At 39.8% G+C, this 26,007-nt stretch overlaps 2 protein-coding genes and 1 pseudogene across 3 annotated transcripts; all 3 read left to right on the forward strand.

The window, feature by feature from the left end:
• The first annotated feature begins 13,023 nt into the window (after nucleotides 1-13,023).
• LOC121184699 (arrestin domain-containing protein 3-like) lies at nucleotides 13,024-16,476 on the forward strand. 2 transcript variants are annotated; one of them, XM_041042523.1, is made up of 6 exons: nucleotides 13,024-13,486; nucleotides 13,574-13,643; nucleotides 13,972-14,119; nucleotides 14,537-14,639; nucleotides 14,784-15,049; nucleotides 15,220-16,476. In XM_041042523.1, exons 1-6 carry the CDS (start codon nucleotides 13,207-13,209, stop codon nucleotides 15,316-15,318), a joined length of 966 nt encoding a protein of 321 aa, XP_040898457.1. In that variant the 5' UTR covers nucleotides 13,024-13,206; the 3' UTR covers nucleotides 15,319-16,476. The 2 variants fall into 2 exon arrangements, with proteins under 2 accessions (XP_040898457.1, XP_040898458.1); XM_041042524.1 differs by having other exon boundaries at nucleotides 14,835-15,049.
• A 1,968-nt stretch (nucleotides 16,477-18,444) lies between these two features.
• On the forward strand, nucleotides 18,445-21,008 carry LOC121184945 (annotated as a pseudogene).
• An 862-nt stretch (nucleotides 21,009-21,870) lies between these two features.
• LOC121184653 (arrestin domain-containing protein 3-like) lies at nucleotides 21,871-25,516 on the forward strand. Its single transcript, XM_041042457.1, has 7 exons — nucleotides 21,871-22,203; nucleotides 22,749-22,793; nucleotides 22,916-22,976; nucleotides 23,259-23,409; nucleotides 23,878-23,974; nucleotides 24,054-24,310; nucleotides 24,928-25,516. The coding sequence occupies exons 1-7, from the start codon at nucleotides 21,942-21,944 to the stop codon at nucleotides 25,189-25,191; spliced, it is 1,137 nt and encodes a 378-aa protein (XP_040898391.1). The 5' UTR covers nucleotides 21,871-21,941; the 3' UTR covers nucleotides 25,192-25,516.
• The last annotated feature ends 491 nt before the right edge of the window (nucleotides 25,517-26,007 follow it).

Below are 26,007 nucleotides of genomic sequence, written 5' to 3' on the forward strand. Positions count from 1 at the left end.
TTTAAGTCATTTATTGAGCAAAAATGAAGAACCTTCACTATATTTACTTCCTTTAATGTCCGGATTTTCTGCTGTTCTCTGTTTAATATCATTGTCAGAGCAAGGATTTTGACTCTGGAAAGATGTCATGGAAAAAAAATACATACTGAGCAAAAATTCAGCAAAATGTAAGTGAAGTCGGGAGTTCCATTTAGATAATATAAATAATATAAACATAAAGGGGATAGTATATTACAGCATGTGCCATACTTGGCTTGACATTGTGTAGTACTTCTCCTTTATTAGGTGTCTCTTCTTTTCCTAGTATTTCCCATCTCATTCCCTTCTTCACTAACTAGCTTCCTGCCTCCTTCAGGAAGCCACAGGTGGGAACGTGGTGCGATGGTCGTTGTTGTATAACGGGGGCTGCAGTCTGATCGTAGTAGCTCACATCAACCCTCGTTCCCTCCCCCAAAGAAGGGAAGCAGAGCAGAAGTAGAGTTAATGATGTGAAACCTGTCTTTCAGACTGATAAACTTGGCGGCAGTTTGGCTGACTGATGGACTGGCTGGCTCGTTGACCAACTGGCTGACTGACTGACTGACTGACTGACTGATGGATTGACTGACTAGCAGGTTTCCTAACTGGCTGGGTGCCTGGGAGGCAGGCTGGCTGAAGGCTGTACATATACTCCATCATGGGGCACTCAGCTCCTTTCCCATTGACTGTGGCCCAAAGTAATCGGGGGGCCTGTGGTGACAATCAAAACTAAGCCCCAGCATGTTACACTCCATCACTGAAAAGCACAACTGCAGTCAGGAGAGCAAATGATCTTATCCAGAGAGAGAGGGAGCGATACAGACAAAAGTGCGGATGAGACAAAAAAGACACATCATCCCATTTATTTTTTCAAATCTTATTTCAGATTTGCCAACAAAATCTTTCTTCAGAATTATTTCTCCTATAACCCACTGCTTTTCTCCAGCTCCACCTGTGTATATTATACTGTGTATATTGTGATTAATTTTCATCTTTCTCTGATCTCATGAGCCTTGGTGCCTTGAAATTACACAGACTGGAGGTCCAAGTGAAATAGCAGCAGGAGGAATGAGAATGAGACAGATGTATGTGGAAAAAGTCACAGCACTAAGATACTAAATAAAAAATACTTCATTACAAGTAAAAGTGCAAAAAAGTATTCCTGCAGAAAAAATGGCCCATGTGAGTGTTATATTCTGAGAAGTTTGGTGAAACTGCTGTCTATCACATAGACATCTGGAATGTAAAGGGCCACAACTACTGTAGACCTTGTTTTATTGGAAAGGACACATGGTAAAAAGACAACTCAAATGTATTGTATTTTAAAAAGTCATTTCTCTTTAAAATTATGTCAAATCTTAATTTGTAAAATAATGTTTCCCCCTGAAAGGTAGGTGACTGGATGCGAAGTAGCAAAGTGCAAGTAACTCAGATTGGTTTTTAAGTACAGTACAGGTCATCTCATAAAAACAACATACTTACACCTGCCAGATGTGGTCTGAGAACATCAGGCATGTTACCTGTTGGCCCCCTTCCTCACTTTTCGTCCATCTCTTTCTCTTCTTCTCTCTCTTTCTTTCTTTCTGTCTCTCAGTCCACCCACCACGTCCTTCCTCTCCATTTTGCAGGACTAAGCCATCTGTCTGAGGCCATCTATTCCAGGCTGTCTGGCCAATGGACTCTCAGCACTGTCACTCATCCATAAACAAGCCAACATGTTCACTTAAGGTTAACACACAATCACTGTGAGGTACAGAGTGAAATCAAAATGTGCCCAACAATCGCACTCTTTTTTTGTTTCTTTCTCTTTATTTTACTTTCTTTGTCACTCAGTTGCACACATTCACATACAGTAGGCTGCACACACACACACACACACACACACACACACAAACAAATGATAGATTTGCCCCTCTCCAGCTTTACAACAACTGCTTTGGCATTTTGGCAAACAGCCTTTGTTTACTGAGCCTGTCGATGGGCTATGTAATCGTATATTTCCACTGAGAGTGTCTGTAAGCAAGGACGCTAATTAGCAAACGATTAAGCTCTCACACAAAAGAGGTTCTTGAGATTAATTGGCGCTGAAGTTTACAAAAGCTTGTGGCTCAGTAAATAATTTAGCATGAACAATAGTACACCTTGTCACACTGTGTTTTTGTTTTCAGATGAATAATTGCTAGTGTCAACACTAAGGATAGATCACTGTTCAACAAAGCTTCTTTGAGAGTGGACAGTGGAACAGTATATATGATGACAGCATGGTGACAAAGCTATGTATTTCATTTCTGATGTTCAGTCTAAATAAAATCAGCACTGTTTTGAACCATTAACAGCTGCTGCCTTTGAGCTGCATGGAGTGTAAAATATGAGAAATACTCCTCTGAGTGTAAATGTTATTCTGGTTCATGCAGCACATGCATCGTACCACTTCGACCTACGGTGAAATGAACCACGTCTCTTTCGCTGCGGAAAAAGCCCTCCCTTGAAAAACACTAGAAGAAGCTGCTTTACAGTCTAGTCAGCCCTACAAGTGCCAGACACACACACACTGTAAACACGGACACACTTACACACAACACAGACACAGATACATCACATGCTCATGCAGTACAGACAGCCAAGGAGGAATCGCATCCACAGTACAAATGTGTGCATACGGGCTGACACATGTAAACACAAACACACACAAATACAGAACATGGTAGAAAAGACACATAATTCTTTGTTCCCAATCTCCTCTGGTCCAGAGGCATCTTGCAATTGCCTGCTCCAAAACAACATTTGCTGTTGCCTCCACCCCCTCTTCCCTGCTGATGGGGTGTCCCAGCTGAGGGTTTTGTTTTTAACGGCGGAAAAAGTTACAAATCCCACTCTACAACTGGCTAAAAAACTCAGAAATTGCTTTCATAAGCACAATGGCACTTCCAATATGGCCTATACAAACAACTTGCCTGTGGGCGTAATTTGATCAGCAGTGTAAACAGAGACAACTTCACAAACTGGTTTCACAGTTTATCTAATAGGAATCAATGTGGATATACGGCAGCCACGAGATCATCCCCGCTAGACAGTGAAGTAAACTTGGCATTCAAGGAAAAAATGTTTGCTTTCAACAGCTGATGCAACAGGAAAGCAAGAGATGAAAACATCCTAATAAGCGTGTCTAGAATCACTGTACGTCTCGCTGATTTAACAGACATCTAAAGTTAAGTGGTCCTGAAAATATGGGCCCTGCTGTGCCTACTCTTCTGTCCTGATGCTAGTTGACTCAAAGGATTAATGCATGTTTGCAAAATAGCCTGTCAGTTCTTTGCAGGGAATCCACCAACCAGTGTGTGTTAACTTGAACTGCGAATCAAGAAAGTGTTTATTATAGATGCAGTGGTGTGTACTGTGTCTGTGTGTGTGTGTTGTATTTTTTTTTTTTTTTTCAAATGCTGGCCTACTGGTCACCGTTTCAAGGGCTTTTCACAATCAACAAACCTTAAGCATTAAGAGCAGCAAACACCGTCAAACTAACAGTATCTACAGTGATGTTGAAAGATCAAAATAGGAAGAGAAGCATTTTTGGCATTTGGCAAAAAAATTCTATTCTGTGCATGTGGTTCTGATACAATCACAGTTGTTTCTAATTTGGCAAATAAATAAATAAATAAATAAATAAATAAATACAGCTTTTTAGAGAGAAACAGAGACAGGAGGAATTAAACTTCTGCACAAGAGAGCGGCGCATATTCTGTATTTGTTAAACCACCTTACAGACTATGATGCTGATTCATGCAGCAATCAGACAGCTGTTAAATGGTTTATTACTAAAAGGGCCTCTGGCATTTTTACTCAACAGATGTTCAGAAATTGTACAGATAACATCACTTTATTTTGATGAGTTGTAGGCAGTGATAGCCACTCTACATAAAATGAGATATGATGTTAATGGTTATGATGCAGATGTAAATATAAACCCTATAGCCAGTGTAATCATGGCTAAATTATTGCGCTGAGAACTCAAATGGTCACACTTTGTCATGACGATTAAAGTTTACCTAAGGGGGCAGAAAATCCAACCATCCTGATTTGGTGATGAAAAATAGACTTTTCTTTATGTACTGTAGATTTCATTTCTTCACTTAATTACACAGGTGAGATGAAACAGCATTTCATCCTGGAACTAAGCAGAGAAAAAGTGCAGTTGAGCTGGGGGTGGAAAACTCCATCACAATTAGATGTATGCACAGCCTTTTTCTGAATTCTGAGCAGGTTTTCCATCGGTGAAATTCCTGATGATCTGAGCTGGGTTGAGCGTGCGCTGGGTGCTGATGTGACTAACAGAACACTCCAGCAGCAGAGCGCCTTTTGGGCTGTCGCAGAGGACTCTGGGTAATAAGGCTGCAGATGAGTGCGACCCAAAAAACAAAATGGGAGAGTGGGGATTGGATGAGTGTGTGTGGATGTGTGTGCATTTATGTGCGCATGTGTGTGTGAAAAAGAAACAACACTTCTCATACTGCCAGCCAAAAGCACACTCTCAGATCTGCAATCCAGAGATGACCCCAAGCTAGACTTCTCCTAAGAGTACAACATGCTTAAGTGCTCATCTAATGTCTCTTTTCCTGACATCTTGGAAGTATTATAGAGTAAGTATTTTACAATAAAGCCTTTAAATCTGCTATCACCAATACTTTTTAAATCAAATTACTACACTACTAAAATGTCAGTGACATGCTTTTGGCTTGTTGCGCTGCCCCAAAGTTGTCAGAAAAATTGTTTTTAAATACTACAATGTCATGTCAGTTGGAAAGAGCGGCTTCAGTTTGTCATATGGCTTGACAGTAATGTGACAGACATGCAAGAGATCAGTGTGTCTCACATAGAAGACAGTGACTGAAAATTTTGAAGAGGACAATGTGAAAACCAGGGAGGCAGAAAGTGGAACAAGACTTGGCTAAAACCTAGTATATGGCTGGACCTCCTTTCATCAGTGGAGAGGAGCTTAAGCCTGCTTGAAAAGTTCCAAATTTCACTAGATAAATATACTAATTAGCACGTTCATGACATAATCAAGTTGTATTTGCATTCAAAAAACAAACTTCAGCCTGTTATCTGTTGCTTCTTTCCTTCTCTCTGTGCTTACATATACAGTAATTTAGTACAGACAAATTCCCAATATAGCTGTTCTCATTTACGTTTTTCGGTTTCTGTTGTCAGAGAACAGAACAAGTATGAAATAGAGACTGACACGCAGCCCATTGAGACTACATGTTAACCAGCAGACACAAGCTGCTGCTGCTCTGAACTGCTGAAATCCTGATTTTGTAATTGCGATATTGTCTATCAAAATCAACACACACATAATTCAATGGCTGTGCTGTGATTTCAGCTATATTTACTTGCAAAATGATCCCTAGAGAGAAAGTTAAAATCTCATTCATGCCTATGTCAGTGGCTGTGAGCTTACCATTAACAGCATAAAACAGGAAAAACTAAAAATTATGCTTGATTTTAAATTTGCATTTTACATTTTGGTAGGATAACAATAGCAGCAGCGTTGTGCCTTTTCTTGACAATATTACCCATAATTCTCACTCCTCTCACCTCTCAGGAAAGTCAGGACAGAGGCTGTACACTGACTAGGACATACAGGCTCTAACCTGGGCTAAAGTGTCCTCGATCTGGATATACCTCTCAGCCTCATCCCTTCCCTAAGCCTAGATGATGGATGGTCCAGCACCAAGGTCAGGACAGAGGTTGTGTGCCCATATTAACTACCCTCTTCCACTGATAGACTGTCAGACCCTTTGCGTCTGGAAGCCTCCCACTGGCCCTGATGTAAACAAGTGCAGTAACAGTGGCTGTGTGGTGAGAGACGGGAGGGGTCCCAAACATACATCATGCCGACAAAATATATATCACAGGCAGTTTCCTGGAAAAAAAGGGCGTTTTCTTTTTTTTTTTATTACAACCTATCTTTTATGGTGCCACATAATGTGATCAAACTGCATTCTCCTTAAACAGGAAATGAGAACAAGTTGAGTCAGGAATACAGCGGTTCAAGTGATGGCGTCTCTTTCTTCACTGAGTCATAAAGTGGAGTTTAGGGGGGAGATCAACTGGATTTTATTTCAAGGATCTCCGTTGTAGGCTGGAAGATTTGTTTTGAAACAGCCGGACAGCTCAAGGCAAATATTGGAGCCAGATTTGACAGACAACTCTGTAATTCTGCAGTTGCGATGCTCTGAGTGACGATTATGATGTGATTTTAGAGCATGATGTGCATATTTCTAGCACATGCATTTTTGTGTACGTAGGGAAATGCACACATGTAAAGTTTAATGCAGTGCAGTCCGGGAAGTTTTGCTGCCAAGGGAAGTGACATTAGCATTTATCTCAAAACACTGTTGTGCCTATCTACTGCCTCACAGTACTGCTGGTATGGCTACAGACTCTTAGTCATGCTGTACGTGGGCATCTCGCATACATGCAGATTTCTGCAGCCAGCAGGAGCAAGTACAGTCTAGGAAGATTTGCTGCCAAGGGAAAAGAATGTCATGTTAATGCAAAAGATAAAAACTCAAAACAGAATTGGGCCCTCTCATCTGTGAGATCCACAAATTCATAAGGAAAAGGAAACATTTCTTCCATAAATGTTCTAATAGCTCACATGACATTTACTTAGAAGGCCCATCTTTCAAGGGTGAATCACTGGGTATCATACACAGAATCATACTTCTACTTATGTCTAGGCTAAAGTGGGCTAAAATGGGCCATTATAATGTTTGGGGCAAAGATGTATTATTGAAAGTGACAGTTGAGAGTTACACATAAAGCGTGGAATTTGAAACATTTCAAATTATTCCAGCATGTCCCTCTGTGCACCAGCATCCCTCTTGCTCTCTCTGCTTTCATGTCACACAGTTCATTACTTTTAACTTCATTTCATGAATGTAAAACGGTCATTGTCAATTACAGACGTGTCTCGCAGTATCAATTATTCTTCACAAAATCTGATTCACTGCAACATATGTTCTTTATGGACAAAATACCTGCTGCAGATACCAAAAGAGGTGTGCCATGATAAGATTTTGTTCAAAGCTTACAGTATAGCCAGGTGAATAAGAAGTGTGGTCTGGCTTTGCCTGTAGAGCACCTGTGTCTTCATGCTCCACTGCCTGCTTTAAAAGAAAGAGTGTTGCTCTGTTCCTCGCCGAGGTCTTTGGAAGGTGAACGGTAATTGCTGAGGGAGGATTTAGCCTGACGATGGAACAAAGCACCTCTTTTGTTTTACTGAGGTAACTCTTAGACTCTGAGACGGAGCACTACTTTAGAAGTGAACTTAAGACATGAATATAGCATGTGGGTTGGCAGCTCCATTTTGTGTTAGTGTGTCGGGGTGTTTGTGTGCTAACCGCAGGGAGAGAGACAGACAGAGACTGATTTGTAGGCTACGTTACGAGACTCCACAGTGTTCCTGACTCATTAGATGTAGTGCTGGCCCTGTGGTAATGACATCATGGTGGCAGTATTAGCTTTTAAAGTCTGACCGCAGAGTGAGCAAACTGTGATGCTCTTTTAAAATAGGATTCTTTCACTCTGACTTCATCATGTGGTTAACTTTTCAGGAAACCCCAAACAGGTCTTCTCCCATTGTTTGCCTCGTATATAACAGTTATAGACAGACATGGATTCAGACAGACAAACACTCTCTCACACACACAAACACATGATAATTAGAGTTTTCATAAGACACTGGACATTTAGTCTTTGCTCCTGTGCTTTGGAAAGAGAAACTGAGAAAGCATTTTCACATGAGAATGTATAACACTGAGAGGCAGGATCATTTTGAAGTGACTAAACACTGTCTTTTACTGGTACTACATGAAGATGTCTGAGTATCCGTCAGTCAGAGGCTGACAAAGAGCTCAGCTCTGCCTGGTTACCGGGTCTTTCAACACCCCTCCAGAGCCTCCTCATCCCTGACCGGCATTGTTTGTGGAGAAGAAAGCTATCAGAGGATCTACACAAGATTAGGTTTGCCAACTGTTCCCTCTGCGGCTTCCTGTTTTGCCGCAGGAATTCTTTTGGCGGGTGCAAAAAAAAAAAAGAAAAAAGGGAAAAAAAGTTCATAACTGCACAAATCTGACTTAGTTAACCCCTTCCTGTCCTATTTGAAAACGTAATTATTTAAACATAAGATTCATAGTACATTCGTTTGTGTAGCACTCAAAATATGTTTCATTTTGAAACTTTATTGTACATTGGTCCATCAATGAGACATTAAGGTAACTGTGCTTTTTGGTTAAAGGAATAGTTCAACATTTTAGGAAATACACTTCAGTCTTTTTGTTTTCTCGCTGATTGTTAGATTAGAAGATCAATAGCACTCTCATGTGTGAATGGTAAATTTGAAGCCACCGCCAGCAGCCGGTTAGCTTAGCTTAGCATAAAGACTGGAAACGGGGGAAACAGCTAGACTGGCTCTGTCTGAATGTAAGCACTTCTAGAGCTCACTATGTGACGTGCCATGTCATGTTTGCTGTTGTAAAAAACAGCATGTTGTACTGAGCCTGGCCAAGGACTAGCCCAGCACACAACTCCTCCATAAAACAAAGTGTTTTTTTTTAACACTTTGGTTTTTGTAGTTTCATTTTTTTTTTCCAGTTTCCAGTCTTTGTGTTAAGCTGAGATAACCAGCTGCTGGCTATACCTTCATATTTATCATACCGATATGAAAATGTTATCATCTAACTGTCTGCAAGAGAGCAAATAGGTGTATTACCCAAAATGTTGACTTATTTCTTTAAGTGCTATGCATTAAGAAGAAGTTGCAAAATGCAAGACAATTTATTGTGTGAGACTTGACATAATGCATCAACTCAACCAACAGTCTAACCTCTTGCTAAAATTCTTATTTTCTGTCATTCAAATCCACCTACTCCATATTCTATTTTTCTTCCCCTTCCCAAAACCATCTTCCTGCAGTGCACCCATCCTCCTGCTGTCTACCTCTTCCTAGTCTTTTCCTTTTATCCATCATCTTTCCTTGTCACTCCTTTCAGCCCTCCTTCACTTTCCCTCCTCGTTTTCACCCTCCCACACCTCCTCCTCTTCTCCTTTCCCTCCATCTAAATTGCAAATGGCAGCAGTGCCGACTGCCAGAGGAGCTCCTCAATGTCATTAGAGCTGACCCTGTGGATTAACTAGAGGAGAGAGGCGGTGTGTAGAAACTACAGATCAATAACGCGGCTTATCCTCTGGGTTCTTTTACTTCACTTTGGATTTAGATCTGACTAACTGCCTCCGTCTACTCTATTCGTGTACAACAAACAGTAGGGTTATAATGTGGTAAAACTGTCAAAACAGAAATCATTACACAAAGATTGAAAAGAGATTAGAAGGGTGAAATCATGCCAGGAAAACAAGAGCTATTCCACGTAATTATTCTGTTTGAGCTCACATGAAAAATGGACAGGTACACAGAAACTTCGATGATGAGGGAAACATGTTGCACGCACCAGCTGCCTCATTATGGGGAGCTGATGGCGGCTGTTATAGAGATTCAGAAAGAACAACGTCAGAGGAAATATCATGTTTCCAAGTGTGTAAAGGTGTATTTGGGATAAAGTCAAACAGCTTACATCTGGAAAAAAAGAAATGGGCCAAGACAAACAAATATAAAGCTGTCATTTAAATGTATCTCAACAATAACTGAGTTGCACAGGTAGCTCAAAATACCAACTCCTGCAGTCTGGATGATTCAATTAACAATGTGATGTGATATCTCTGAGATAAAGAGATGGATGGAGAGATAGATGTGTGTGTGCGTCTGTGCAGCCGTCATACCGTGTGTGGTTGGTTTACCAAGTTGGCAGGCAAAGTCAAGTCACCATGAGCTCAACTAAACCTGATAGGTGCCCTTATCAGAGACAGCTAAAGTCAAAGCCTATTATAAATGGCTATGTGTGCGAGTGCACTCACCCAAAAACACACACACACATTCATGACCAAAATGTAGATCCGCATCAAAAGATCAGGTTCCTAAGACTCTTTAACTTGGAAGCAGAGTGTGCCAAGTTCTCATCTACATCAGTTTTGCACATTTACGCCAACCTTTCACAAAACCAAGCTACCCAACCACATTATCTTGCAGAAGACAATGTTCCCTCCACACAAAAAGATTCACTACAGGACTTGTTGAAATCATGTCACTCAATAACATTAAGCTCAGGGTTTTCAGTCAAAGAAATCTTATTTTGCTGCAGCACAGGTAAAGAGTTACAAAGGCAAAGGGATTATGATCACACAGTGTATTATTTCAATGTGGTTATTGTTTCTTATTCCTCACTCTGCTCTTTTTGATGTATAATAGTGAATGAAGGCCTAGAGAAGAAAGGGGTAACTGTGCTTGATGTGAAAGCTTATTCATTAGCTAAACTTTCCAGGAGTGTTATGAGTTATCCTTTACAACATCAGAGTGGCCCTGATGCAAAACAGCTGGGATCTTGATTTCATGTGAATGGCACTTTGCATGAGTTGCTATCTGGGGGCTCCAGTACCACTGCAACAATAAATTCTTTCCACTGTTTATACCCTCGAATGTTAAGTCTTGGAGCAGCTAATGGACAGTCGGTTTTAATAACAGAGTCGATTAAAGTTTGTTGATTGAAGCGATTTCTGCTTTTCTGCCCTTCCTGTTTCAAAATGGGGTTGAGGTGCTTCATTGAGATTCTGATCTAACAAACCTTCTTGTCAAATGTTCAACTTGATAAAGTCCCATACATAAACAGTTAGCAAACAGAATTTGAACTAAACAAGGGATGAGTTATGCAAACTTTTGACTAAAAGTTTGTTTTCCTGAAAATCTTAAGTGAAATTTTGGCAATAAGTGTACTAATGACAAGGCTGTTCACCTCGTGACTGTGCATACTGCCTGATGACAGCTGCCGAAGGTAAAGTCTAGTGATAGTAAGCAATGCATGGCTTCTGTACAAGTGCAACAGCCCAAGTCATGTACAAAAGGTTGTGCCTCACTACACACCATAGAAAATTGCATACTTTAGAGGAGACTGCTGGTGGGTCTAACTGGAACAAGACAGCAGGTATGAAAAGATATGTGGTCAAGTTAACTTGTGCCAGGAGTTTTTTATCTGCCTTGTGCTGTCAGTTTTAATGGGTCTTTAAAGCACTTTATGGCTGTATTGTGTACCATAACCCTATCAAAGGGCAGTTAAACCACTTGTTATTAAAACATAACACAACATTATGTTTAAAATGCCACTGTGCAGCTTATTCCAAGAGTAGTTCTGAAGTGATTGATTTGCATCTTAAGGAAATATGACATTCAGATTTGTAAGGATAAGTTATGTAGTCGGTAAGTTCTATATAGTCATGGTTTATACTGTACTGTGCACAGTGAGCATCACAATAAAGTATTTAGCACCATCTAGTGGTCAGACAATTTTCAGTTAAAGGGTCAATTCAACCAAAAAACAAAAAACCTTACTTAAATTAATGGAACGTATTTGTCGCACTCACTACACTGGAAAATCCCATCTCTTTCCACAAACAGTGTCCCAGATTCCTTTCGGTAATCCTCAAACCACAACATACACAGTTTCTCCACTGTGTTGTGGATGAAGCAAAAATTTCATAGATGGATATTTAATAAAACAAAGGCTACAAACGCACTGATACCTGTAGAGGTAAGCGTAGAAGTAAGAAAATGTCTTTTTACTAATCTGGGGTAACAGTCCTTTAAAAAAAAATCTTTGTCAAACCACAAAACCACAAAAACGAATTTCTGTTAAAAGCAATTGATAGTCTGTTGTCTTGGCTCACCCTAGGACACACACACATGCTATGTGGACAAAGCAACATTGATGAAACATCTTCACAGAGATGAAGCAACACTGTATACACAGAATCCTAATGCTTTCGCAGCAGTAAAATCTTCTGAGCAAAGTCTTTGCATGGTTGTTCAGTAAGCCTGCAGCATGAGGTGCTTTGGGGGTTCACTTTCTGGACCAGGATCTAGACTTTCTTTGCCACTACTTAAATTTTGATCATGATCATTTACAGCCATTCCACCCAAACACACACACATATGGTTGTGAAACATGAAAATGTTTTTCTAAAACTTTTATGCTGAGGGCATGATAATGATCATCAACAGATCATGTTTTAGACCTTTTTATTAGATGAAAAAAAGTCCCCAGTATAAAAAAGAGTCCACAGTATTTGGTAGATGTTTCAAATCAACCAAAGAAAAATATCTTTGTGCTGAGATAAAAATGATTCAGAAAATAAGGAACAAGCTCGGCACTGCCTTCAGGCCAGAACATCAGGATTCATTTTCGTCACATGATGAAGAAGGGCAGTAAGAAACAAATCATGCTCATTCTTGTCATCAGAAAAAACACTGCAGAGCAGATCCCATGTATTATTTTCAATGTCGTCAGTCTCTGTCACCAAATTGTTAAGACACCCCAGGAGGAAATACCTAGTCATGCATACTGGAAGCTGAATGGCCTCCTGATAAGAGGACATACGTTTCTAATCAAAGGAAATAAAATAAGAAGGGAAGACGTTGTAGTAGTAGTAGTCTGTGGGTGATAAATCAGGCTTTTAGTCCTTTTTCCCAGACAGTGAAATATAGCTAAAGTTATTAACTTTAAACTTTCTGTATAATCAATCAAGAGTTGAACTGCATGTGCATGTAACGAGAGCAGTATACAACTCATCTCCTTCAACTTAAGGCCACGAGCTTTTCGATCAACCTCCCTGATGGTGTGTTGAATACCAGACATCTTTCCTCGTTTTTGATGGGTTTTAGTTTGTCACCTGATAGGACTGATGTGTTCACGCTCACACACTGTTAGATCGACGCCGCCCAGCAGCTCCCTCTGACCCTCACACAGGACATGGGCCCCTGGCTCCGCCTAAAATCAGGGTTGGTCCACCGGCACGTTCTGCGCCTGCGCAGGACTGTGTGTGTATTTTATAATGTTTTGCATGATGTTTTGTTGAAAACTGCCTGAGAAGCGGTGTTTTTGCTATTTTCTTAGCCCACTGTTATATTTGCCTCGACTATTACAGGGAAACTTGTACTTCTGTTAAACTTGTTGATTTTTTTTTTTTTCAGAAGACCGATTATTCATTTATTTTTTATTTCCCTTAACTCGGGTTTCAGCGATGTTCCAACAGACCTTCAAGAATTTCAACATCAATTACAACTCTCTGAATGAAAATAATACTTTCTCCAGCGGCGATCAAATAACAGGACACATCTCCTTCGATCTCACAAAGCAGACGAAGATCACTTCAATAGCCATGACGCTGACAGGAAAGGCGAGTGTCCACTGGTCCTCCGGAGGACACGGGGGAGGAAGGCGGAGAAGAAGTCGGCGAAGACATTTCTCAGCAAAACTGGAATTTTTCAACTTAAGAAACGTCCTCATTCAAGAACAAAGCGGTATGCTCTCACTGAGGTCGTTTGGATGCAATCTGGCAACATGGCAAACAATCATTGTTCAGTAAAGTCTTGTCCCCCCTCCCGCAGTTACTGGTAGGGCGGCAATGCTCCAGCCTGGCACGCATGTGTATCCATTTATGTGTCAGCTGCCACAGGGGTATGTATGAGCTGCTTCCATCTTTGTTTCAGGTGTGGGGTCACATAATACTTAACATAAAGATACACAGATGTCACAAACTTTAAGGAGGGTTAGGGTTAGGTTAAGGAAAAAAAAATCTTTATTTAGAAGCAAGACGGACTAAACGCAGGTTGCATCAGTATTGTTTTCTACCATGTCCATAAGATGTTTTTAGATAGTTTTCTCCAGCATCTGAGCTTGATGAATCTTCATCTTTACTTTTGTATAAACATGTTGTGTTTTTCCAGATTGCATCTACATCTCATTATTTACCCTTTTTCGTTTCAATTGTTTTGCATCTATGCAGAAACTTCCCATCTACCTTCCATGGGGTTCATGGAAAAATAGAGTACACCTTGACAGTTGGCATCAGCAGACCCTGGCACCTGTCCAAGGACTTTGTCACAGAGCTGACCTTTGTAAAACACATTGATACCAACCAGCCAGATCTGCGGGTAAGTGATTCTTGACCAGGTTAACCTAACAGGGAGAACATTTAAATTTGTTTAAATTACCACAAACCAGTGGACACGAAAGCTGAGTCTCAACTGTGTACACACTAATCCCAGGGAGGTTGAGTTTGTGATGAGTTCACAATGAAAAAAGGGACAAAATTAATAATACTCAAAATGTGTTTTAATTATGTAAATTATTGTCTCACAGTGTGGTGCGTAAAAAAAATGGAGGTGGAGATGCATAAATTAAAAAAAAAAATGGTGGTGAGACAACCCCAGAAAATGTCTGTGACATTCTAAAGTCGCAGATTGATTAACGTCCACTGATGCACGTATTGTATCATTTTCCTGTCAGCATTGTGGGTAAAATATGTTGATTTCTGCTATATCTCTGTCACTGTGCTGTCTTTTTTGCAGGCTCCCCTCTCAGGCACTAACCAGACCACACTGTGCTGCCTGTGGTGTGCCTCGCAGCCTATCACAGTGACAGCCAGTGTAGAGAAGAAAGCCTTCGTTCCTGGTACTGTTTCCATCCATCCATCCATCCATCCACCCATCCATCCATCCATCCATCCATCTGACTAATGAAATAAGCATGACAATAAAGTTTGGAAAATTTGATTGAAATATCCACATCCAAACGCCATGTCTGTTCTGCCTGCAGGTGAAATTGTGAAAGTAATTTGCGAGTTTAGTAATGGTTCGTCTCAAACAGCCACTCTGAAGGTGAGGCTGCAGCAGAAGCAAGCTTTCTACACCCACAACAAGGTCAACAGGAGGGTGGTTATGAAGAATTTGGCGTCAGTGTCCAGACAGCCCATCAGCGCTCACGCCTCTGACGTGCACACTGAGATCATGCTCACTATTCCCCCAACTGCATCGCACACCATCTCCAACTGCAGCATCCTGGTCGTTGATTATTTGATTGAGGTTGGTACTAACGAAAGACTGATGCCGGAAGAAGTTATTTTTTTTATTTGTGATGCAGTTTGGCTGCAGGCTTTAGGGTTCAAACAGCTCATTTGGAAACAAATGAGATTGAATACAATTTCACAATTAATTTCACGTCTGTTTATCTTGTTTCCTCGTGTCTCTTACAGGTGACCCTTAGCTCCTGTGCTTTCCCTGACCTCACAGTTCTGTGTCCCATCATCCTGTGTGATACCCCTGTACACAGTCAGCCCCCTGCTTATTTGTGAGTGCATTTGTCAATATCTTGAATTTCTTCAAACATGTCTAATGAAATGACAACATACTGTTGTCTCACTGACTTTCTACTGGAAGAGCCTTACAGTATTTCTCAGGGTTTTTGTATCAGATGATCATCTGATGACCTTTGCCACTGACCTTTGCAACTAAGTGTTACATTTTTACTACTCAGTGTTTGCTTTGAAATATAACTTTTGTAACTTTTTTTTTGTATGTAAAAAAAAATCTCACTTCATGTCGACATGGCTGGAAAGTGGTGGTGAAACTGAGATCAGTCAACTTTGTTATGAAGCTCAGTGTGTGTGCTGCCTCTTTACCTTTGGGTATTCAATGTTGGAATCACATGAATTTGGTTTAGTGTAGCAAACTTTCAGAAACCCAACTATTTTTTTAGGATATCTCTTTTTCTCACGTCGGCAAACTTCTGCCCACAAATATGCAAACTGTCATTCTGCTTCAACATGGTTCCCCTTTGTTTTCACTTGGCTTGGCCGGTTTTTCAATATGTTGTCATTGACAAGTTTAAATTTCATTTATGAAGAATGTGATTTAGTAACAACTGTGTGTTCGCAAGAACCTACTTGAAGTTATCTGACTCTGTTGTGAAGATGGACTCAAGCAAGAGATTTCATTTTATATCAACGTACAAAAATGTAATGGTAAAAATATTATATCCCTTTTGAAATAATATACACCAAAGTGCTTTGTTTATACACAAGTGACTCCTCAGTATATTAGATTCAAGCCAAATGCACAAAGCTTGCTTTGTGGAAACTACCCTATAGCATCATACTGACATCAGACAAGCTGTCACACACTTCAGTGAGTGTGTGTGTGTGTGTGTGTGTGTCTGTGTTTTATCTATGTAATGTTCACTATGGATTGTTGTAGATGTTTGTGGGACATTCATTCAGTTTCAGTACATGACATTACCACATCAAAATACACTAAATGTAATGAGTAAAAGGAATTTGGTCCATATTATTGTGAGTGTGTGCTTAGTATTTTATTTTTTATTTCATCTCAACTTCCATCATGTCTTTTGACAAACTATTGTCATATACACACTGTTTTGTATGTTACTGTGTACATGAATATTTTACTTTATAATGGGACCAAATTAAAAGTTTGGGCGCAGTAAGGGTAAACATGCTCTAAATGGTGGTGATGATGATGATGACGAAGATGACAAAGACCTGTCATGCAACAGCTGAATGCTCGGCTGAACTGTTTCAATACCATGCACCAAATTGCTTTTTGCTCCCCTCAGCAAAGAAAACATTGCAAGTACTGTGTAAACTCAATTCAATCTTTTTAGCCTAATTATGTATCATTGCGACCACCATCAGCTTAATTTCCTGGAGGAAAGCCGTCTCCTCTTTGTTATTCAGCCTGCGCTCACTCTGAGCGAGCCAGTGTGTTAATGCTCACTAACCTCAGATGTCTGGCTGCTGCTGAGAGCAGCTCCGCACATCTAACCCTTTTACAGACTTTTGTTTAAAGTTTTCATTATTTGATTCAAATGCGGGTTCACATTATCTCACGCTGCTCCTTTCAAATTGCTCCTGTGTGAAAATGAAAACTTCAATGTGTGCGTTTAATATATGAAACTAATTTACAGTATTGGAATTCAGCTCTTATCCAGAGCGAGACAGCTGTAGTTGGTGAGCATACTGTCTGACTTTAGCTGCTGCTGGGCTTGAACCTCAGCAGGTTCATTACAGTCATTGTCTTTCTGTAAGATGAACTTTTAGGTATTCTTTAAATTTATAGCATGTAGCAGGATCATATGTTTTTAAATGAAGTGGAATTCAGTGTTGATGTCAGTGTGTTTTGTGTCTAGGGTTTTTTTTAATTCATCTTTTTTTTTTGTTCAAAGTGTTATCAAACTCTCATGCTTGTGCCTTTTTGCCAATATGGTGCAGTTCATCTGTTTTCCTACAGGGGACAGCAACATGCAGAGTTACACTGGGGAGCTGGTTTAGTTTAGAGGCCTGGATCATCATGCTTCTCTCCTTGTACCTTTCTCACTTGCTCTCTGTACCCCCACCCCTCCTCATTTGACAGAGTCCCACAAACTTGTCAGATGAGTTCTGAAAACCTATCACTACCACACATATATCACATAGTTGTTCCTGGATGATACACTGTGTGTGACGACATCAACCCCAGCAGATAGCATTCCCTATCGCTAGGGATATCACTGCCAAAGGTGAAGCAGGTGAAGAAATCATTACCATTTGTTAAAGGTGACTCTTGGACTGGTACCTTAATAACTGGTTTAGCCTCATACCCACTTTTGTTTTCCGAACAGTGTGATAGGACAGTCTGATATCAACAGGCTATCACTCCGTAGGCTTTCACATTAAGTTACTTGTTTTACTATAATTTATTATTATACTCAACTGTAATATCATCAATTGTGTCTTGCTTTGGGGCACAGGGCACTGACATAATATGGTCCTTTTTTTGGAGCTATGAAGACTGGTTTTGAAATGAAGCTTTACTTACTAATAAGAAATGATTACCAGAATAATATTTAAGGATGATTAGGGATTCCAACATACATTTCTGTAAAAATTTGTATCTTAGCTGACTTTACAGTGCTTTCAAATGTGATCTTTAGATGCACGCCAGGTGTACTGGACCTGTCCTGGATTCCACTGACTCATTATTTCCATCAGTATGTTTAGCTCACATGATCCCTGCTTTGTGTGTTTGACATGTGATGGACACACCCTCATGAGCAAAGCCAGCAGCAGATTGTAGAAGCATGTGCTGCCAGTAATGCTGTCAGAACTGCCACTCAGTAATTGGTGTTGTTGAGCCACTTCATTCATTTATGCTAGAAACATACATGTAATATTTTATTTACACCAGTTTTCTTTACCCAGAGAAACATTTTACAGCCAATCTTTCTTTGTTCAGCATGTACCAGTCTGGCTTCAGCCAATAAGAAAGATTTGTTGAAGTCTTGCGGTTTAATTATTATCAAAACCTAAGTGTCTATCTGCATGTGGAGACACACCTCACTACATATATAACCTCTGTCTTCACTATCTCACAGGATGCTTGCCTTGTAGTTACAGCTTTGCTTAGTGGTCGCACATTATATCATGTCAAACACTGTAAAGAGTTTTTCAGTGGGATATAATCCCATAAACAAAAGCAACATTTTCACCAGTGGTGATTACCTTACAGGACAGGTTACTTTAGAGCTGGCAAGCAACTGCAAAATAGATTTGATCAGTGTAAAGCTGAAGGGAAAAGCAAAGGTCAGATGGACTGAGAATCATGGAAAAACTGTTGTAACGTACTATGACAAAGAGAAGTACTTCAGTATCAAGCAATTTGTCATTCAGGAGGGCCAGGGTAAGTGCATTATGATGTAATTCAATTCAATTTATTTTATTCTTATATTAATATTTTATTAATGTGGCACTCTTTAAAAGTTATTTATAAGCTATGGTAGGAAAAGTTTATTTCACTTTTTTTGTTTTTGTTTGTTTTGGTTTTTTTTAGTGTCCTCTAACAGTAGGGTTGCATTTTTCCTCATTAACTTAATGTGGAATCGTAAGTTATTTTATTTAAAAAAAAAAAAAATGCACACAGCAGAATTTGGAAAAATCAAGACTCCCATTGACCCATTCATACTGATAGAAAACACAGTTACAAGGACAATTTGTTCTTAAACTGTCTCCCACTTTTGTCATCCTGATCCTTCAGGCTGTAATTCACATTAAGTCAATTTGCTTTATTGTTTTTCAGGCGAGATCGTTGGCCAAGGCTGCCATGTCTACCCATTCACCTTTCAGATTCCAGCACAGTGAGTTCTCTTTTAAAAAAAGAAGCCCAATCAGTAATTACAGAAAGAATATAGAAAGAGTATAAAATAGTATTGTTACTTGTCCAGGCTGTTGTGTACATTGTGTTGTCACGTCTTGCAGAGAGCTGCCTTCCTCCTTCAGTGGCTCGTGAGATTCAGTTCACACTGGAGACAAACCTGAGTAGGTCCATGAGATTAGACTTCAAAGATAAGGTGCAGTTCACCCTCATCCACAAAGGAAACCTCAACAGTGATCCATCGCTGATGGTACCCACCAACGCACAGAAGCTCACAAATGCACATCCACGGTGTTTGCTGTTTGACTCTGACAGTGCTGCAGTAACACTATCTATAACCAATCTGTCGTTTTTTTGTCAGGCTCCACAGCACAGTATTACTAATAAGAAGATGAAGCTCTTTACATCAGGAACAGTGGGCATGGATGCAACTATTGAGCGAACAGGCTTCCACCAAGGTACTGAATTACACATTCACCCCATGGATTGTATTAACCGTGGATTGCAGTAGAAAAAAATACAGGCTTCGCGTCTGAACCATGTGCAGCTCAAAGTCCCTTTCCTCATGGAATTTTTTATGGTCTAAAGATAAGACAACAACTCATTTGTTGTTGTTCATGTAGAAGTAGTAATGGCAGAGAGATAATCTGAATATGCGTTTTAGGTTATTGAGGGATTCCTCATTCAAAACACTCCAAGCAATGTCAAAAATGTTATTTGAAAATAATTGACAGGCTTGAAATTTAAAGCTTGACTAAATAAATTTTGAAAGAAGAAATAGCACATTCGTTCTCAAACATAGCCTCACTGCATCTGGGTTGACCAGTTGCTTATGGTGGCTAATGTCAGTAAATGTTAATTAAAGTTATGGCAGATACTGTAGTATAACACTACTGAGTCTGGATGCGGACTTTATAGTCCACAGACCCTTCTCTAATTTCTACTTTTAGCTGAGGAGGCAGCTGTTTAGCAAAGGTTATAGCAGCTTTAAGTGATTTTTAATGAACTGAAATTTTGGATATACTTTAAATATCTTTTTAAAATCAAAGTTCAGTTTTCTAATTTGGGATCATCTGCATTCATGCGAATTCATGAGAATTGAGATAATTCATCAGATAATAAAGTGGCTTTGAGTTGTCATGTGTCCAGAAATAATGCAGGAGTGAACATCAAATTTTAGTTTGTGTAATAGTGACATGCACATGCACGTGCTGCTGTCTTTCTTAGGGGAAGGTATTAAGGTTGTGGCCTCCATTCAGAACAAATCATCTCGCGACATTAAACCCAAGTACTGTTTGTATAAGAAGTGCAGCTACTTTGCAAAGGGGAAGAGGAGAGTTGAAACCAAAGACATCCTGAAAGAGGTGGGCGAGGTCATCCCGCCTTCTGCAGGTCAGACTGTCACCAGGATTATCACCATCCCTCCCACCACGTGTGTGTCCATCTTAAACTGCAACATCATCAAAGTAGAGTACAGGCTCAGGGTGTGTATCTCCTTTTCAAAAACATGTCTTTATGGTAACAGTGCTCCATGAATCCATGATTGGTATGATAAGCGCCAAATATTTCTCCACCACAGGTCTATCTGGATGTTAAGTATGCTTCAGACCCTGAGATCAAGTTCCCCATAGTCATCCTGCCTGCTTTACCACTGCTTGATGAAGAGCACCCACCTGTGTATCCTGCCTATGGCTTTGAAGCATTTGCTAACTCAGGCATGCCGGCAGGGACCAGCTTCCTACAAAATCCAACAACCCTGGGCCCTTCTGCTCCACCTCCATCCTATAATACATATGGGATGTACCCCTCCTTGAGTGATTTTAGTGGGAAATCCTAGAAGCTCAAGGACAGATTTGGAATTCCCAGAAATCCTAAAAAACCCCCCAAAAAACCCAACGTATAACACAAGTCAAACTCATAAGGATAACCATGATAAAGTATTAAAGTTTTGTTTTTGCTTAAACCCCTTTTTCCAGACAAATGGCAAGACTTGATGACAGTTTGTAGGACTGGATCTCGTGAAGCTTTTAAATATAAATCAGTACGAGTTGAAGGTTGTTAGTCCAGTCTCAGCGTTTCCTCTGTATAGTAACTGTTGTATCATTGATCAGCTTTATATCAGTGGGAGAATGTGTTTGCCAGCAAATGTTCACTTGATTTCTTGGTGTTATGCTTAATGAGGAATAATGAAATGTTGCAAAGTGTGTCATTGTGTCTTTTCCAGGGACGACAAACTACCACATAGAGAAAATGTAGTGTATGTTGTTTCCATAAATACAGAAGTGGAAAAAAGTTAAAAGTTTTCGGACAAATTTTACACAATCTCAAAATCTTTTTTTTTTGTATTTCACAAGGTGTGGCTGCATCAGACAGACACAAACAAAACTACACTACAAGGGGCAGCAGAAAATAAACTGTGTTTGGAAAACAAAACAAATAAAAAAAAACAAAAAAAAGTGCACGGGCCTCGGCCATGGGCGTGGCCGGGGAAAGTGTTTGAAAAAAAAATTGCAACATGATTCTTGTAATACCACAATACTTAAATTATCATTAAAAACTCAAAAAGGCAAAACCTCTTTTCCTCAGGAGGATAAATGGGTGAGTTGATAAGTGAGGGACGGAGGTAATATTCCGGAAGGATACTTGATCTCTCTTGAGGATTAGGACACACCCATCGAGGAAGTTTGCAGAGGTGCTTATCGTCTCTCTTATTGTTTGTAGCGTCGCTTTGCTACACTTTTCGCGCACGGATTTGTTTCAACTACGTGAAATGTCGAGCACCGTAAAAAGCCTCAAGGTTACCTATAACCCTATTAATGAGAAAAACACTTTTACCAGTGGCGACTTGCTTTGTGGTCAGGTCGCTCTGGAGGTGGCCAAAGACTGCCAAATAGAATCCCTGTCAATCAAGTTTAAGGGGAAAGCCGAAGTTTTGTGGACGGAGAGACACGGCCAAACTACTGTTGTTTACCACTCCAAGGACAAGTACTTTAGCCAGAAACATTACTTTATTCGAGACAAAAATCACACAGGTAAGTTCCGTATTAGCTCGGTTAACTTTGTTTCGCTCCGCTTGAAAGGAGGCTGCAACGTACAAGGGGAGTACACAACGTAATTTGCAGGAGAATTTTTCTGGATTTTCATAATGAAAGCTCTCCGAAATCATCAAACACCGTCAACACCAAATCAGTTAGAAATTCCATATAAAACAATCAAGTCGTTTTTTTTATTGTTCCATTTTTTGTGTACTGCATGGCACACAACTCTGCACACAGAAAACAAAAATCCTTTAAAAAAAGATTTTCAATTAGCTTGGACAAAAAATGTGTAAAACTGAATTTCGATTCCTTCAGTTGTCAATAAATGATCAGAGCTGCAGCAATTAGACAGTGAATCAATTAGCTGAAAGTTATGAAACGAATCAGTGCTCGTGTCATTTGGCAGTTTTTGGAGCACTTCTTTATAAACTGTTCAAGAAAATAATCAGCAGATTGGTAATTTCAAAAAGCTTTTAATGATGACTTTATTTCCCAGCCTAAGTAACAAATGTCAAATCAGTGTGCTGCTTTTTCTTCAGGAAATGACAACCAGACACTGCTGACAACCCAGCATGGAGACACGTGTAAGTATTCCATATTCCTCCACATCCAAAGGGCCTTTACACACTTGAAAATTTGTAAGGTTTGTAAAATAAACAGATGTCTGAGCATCTTCTTCTTTACCAATTTCTTGTTGCTTTTTCAGACAGCAGTGTTGTTGCCCCAGGATGCCATGTCTACCCATTTACCTTTCAGATACCTTTCCAGTAAGTTATCATTCTTCTAATGGTGCCCTAATTAATTAGAGCAGAGAGACTCTTATCCTGTCCACAATTGAAAATATGGTACTGGCATATTATCTTCTGAATAATGTCTGAAAAGGTCAAACTCAGTTTTTGCAACTGTAATTTAGTTTGATAGAATAGGTTTAATTATATCTTTTAAAAAGGTTGTATTATTTTATAGACCTACTGTATATTCTCTGTATTCATTTGATTCCTTGAAATCAGTTTCTCATGCTTTTCTGGCCTTCTGCTCTTGTGGTTTAGGGAACTTCCCTCTTCCTTCAACGGTTCTGTTGGTAAAATTGTGTACTTGCTGGAAGCCAAGCTGAGCAGATCAATGAGGATTGACAAGAAAGATTCAACTAAGATAAACTTTGTGTCAAAAGCAGACCTCCACAGTGTCCCTGGGCTAATGGTATGTGCTGAGTTACATCTTCATTCCTGTCATTCCAGAAGGGGAAAAAAAAAACTCTGTAGGGGTTTGGTCATAGGAGCCAAGTAACAACTCCTATCACCAGCCCTTTCTTAGAACTTGTATGGAAGTGTGTTCAACAATGTTCTCAAACCCTTAAGAAGTAGATATATTTACTGAGTATTTGCATTCAGCAAACACAACCTGTGAAAACAATGCACACAACATACTCAGTGTTACCGGCAAAACTACACTCTTTGACCACACACTGAAACTGAAATGATAGACGTGACATTTTTTGTGTTTTTGGTTGTGATATTATCTAATGGTTATTTAATCATTGCACCTCTTGAACTCACTTAATTAACACAACTTTTGTTGTGCTGGCATGTACTGGTCATAGACTTTTGAGACACCAGAGTAAACATGTTTATGTTTATTAGTGTATTAATTAATGTGGTCTTTTTTCAGACACCACAGCACGAGTCCAAGGATAAGAAAATGAAAGTTTTCACCTCAGGAACAGTAGCCATGGATGTAGATATTGAAAAATCAGGTTTCTTCCAAGGTGAGTGCTCTCATAGTAACACTGACACTTACCAGTCTCGTTCCAAGGGTTGTTTTGACATTCTTGGTCTGTTTTTCAGGAGAGGGATTAAAGGTTCTGGCCTTCATTCAGAACAACTCCTCTCGTGAAATCAAGCCCAAGTACTGCGTGTACAGAAAGCACAGCTTCTTTGCAAATGGGAAGAGAAGAGTCGATACTAAAGACCTCGTAAAAGAGGTAGGAGAACCCATCCCTCCTTCTGCAAGCGAAAAGGTCACACGGGTCATCACCATCCCCCATGATTTGGAGCCTTCCATCTTCAACTGCAACATCATCAAAGCAGAGTACAGACTCAGGGTAAGCAGCTACGTGACCTCCTGAAAAAATATTTGACAGTTGTAGGGATTTAAGCTCTTTATAGATAGCACTCACTTGTGTGTCAAGGATTTAATCTCTGAATTGTATAACAGCAACACATCCTCACCAGCATAGCACAGAATGTGGTGATGGCATTCCACCCTTTACACACTCATGACTTTTGTCTACAGCAGCTGCTGAATGCTTTTGAACCCATTTCTCTCTTGTTGTCCACGCTGTTTGCCGGAGGAGTTGGTTATGCACTCAGCACATCAATAATTGTGTGTATAAGTGACAAAATGAAAAACTTTTAAGTTAACAATTAAACCTTGTAGAGCAAAGACACATGAATCAAGGACATGCATAATAATTGTTTAGTTAGATGACATCCTCAGTCCATATCCAGCATAATCTAATGCCGGGGAGATAAGTTGATCTGTCATAAGAGAAAAGGGCAAATTTCAAAGGAACTATTACCTTAGTGTGGACATGCTGTCATATATGTGATGAGTGTCTATAAAATCTACTGTAGCCAGATACTTAAACTTGCTAAACTACTGTCATTTGTCACAACAAATGAAAATCCAACAATTTAACATCAGCAGTGTTTTCCACAGGTCTACCTCGATGTCAAATATGCTTCAGACCCAGAGATCAAATTTCCCATAATGATCCTGCCGGCCTTTCAGTTTCCTGCTGCGGCACCACTGCCTGCTGCTGCTGGCTTTGGATTAGAACCATTTGGGAACCCAGTGCCACCAGCCTGGGGCATTGCACCACCCCAACCACCAGTAGTACCCCAGCCTTTTGATCTCCCTCCTCCCTATGGAGACCATGGGATGTATCCTCCTTTGACGGGTTTTGGCAACAAATATCAGTGATGGGACTATGAAGGTACTTGGGCATTTAAATGAAATAAGGAGATAGAATAGGAATCTACAGTTACTGCTTTGTTCATTCATTAAATATTATAGTGTTTCGTATAATATTATCTATCTTGTCTAGGGTTAGGGTCATATGTTATCTATGTTGTAAATGTTAAATGATACACATATTGTAGAAAAACAGACAGTGTGCTCTGCACTGAAACATGGTACCTATTGCAATACAGTGGCTCTCTTTTTTATGTTTTTCATATTTATTTGTGTTTGGTTACAGCTAAAATTTGTTTACTGGAGTTTCATAATTAAAAGAGAATAGTATTTATCATTTTGTGATAGAGGGCATTTGTCTTCTAAACGGGTCGAGTCACATCATATCCAATAGAACCTGTAAAACAAATAGTAGCAAAAAGAAATAGATCTTCTAGGATCTCGCATACCTCAGATTTTATCCCATCTAAGCTGAATGATTTTGTCCTGTCTGTGACTCTGTGAGACTCACCATAACTCAGTAACTCATAGGGAGAGAAAGGACCACTTAAATATTAGCGTGTGTAGTTAGAGACCAAGACTCAGTAACTGTTACAGTAACTCAACTTTCTGAGCCTTAAATATTGCTGGAAACTGGCAGATGTTATTGACACTGATGTACATTCATGTCATGGTTAGTCTTACTTAGCCTGTGGAAACTCTGAAGGGAGCCTTCTTAAGTCTGAAAGAATAACCTTGAAAACTTGTGTTTTAACTGCCATTTCACAAGCAGGGAAAGTCTGGTGAAAGAGACTGTTTTCTTGCATTGTGGGAATTGTAGGATCT

This window comes from Toxotes jaculatrix, chromosome 7, assembly GCF_017976425.1.
Source record: "Toxotes jaculatrix isolate fToxJac2 chromosome 7, fToxJac2.pri, whole genome shotgun sequence".
Lineage (NCBI taxonomy): Eukaryota > Metazoa > Chordata > Actinopteri > Toxotidae > Toxotes > Toxotes jaculatrix.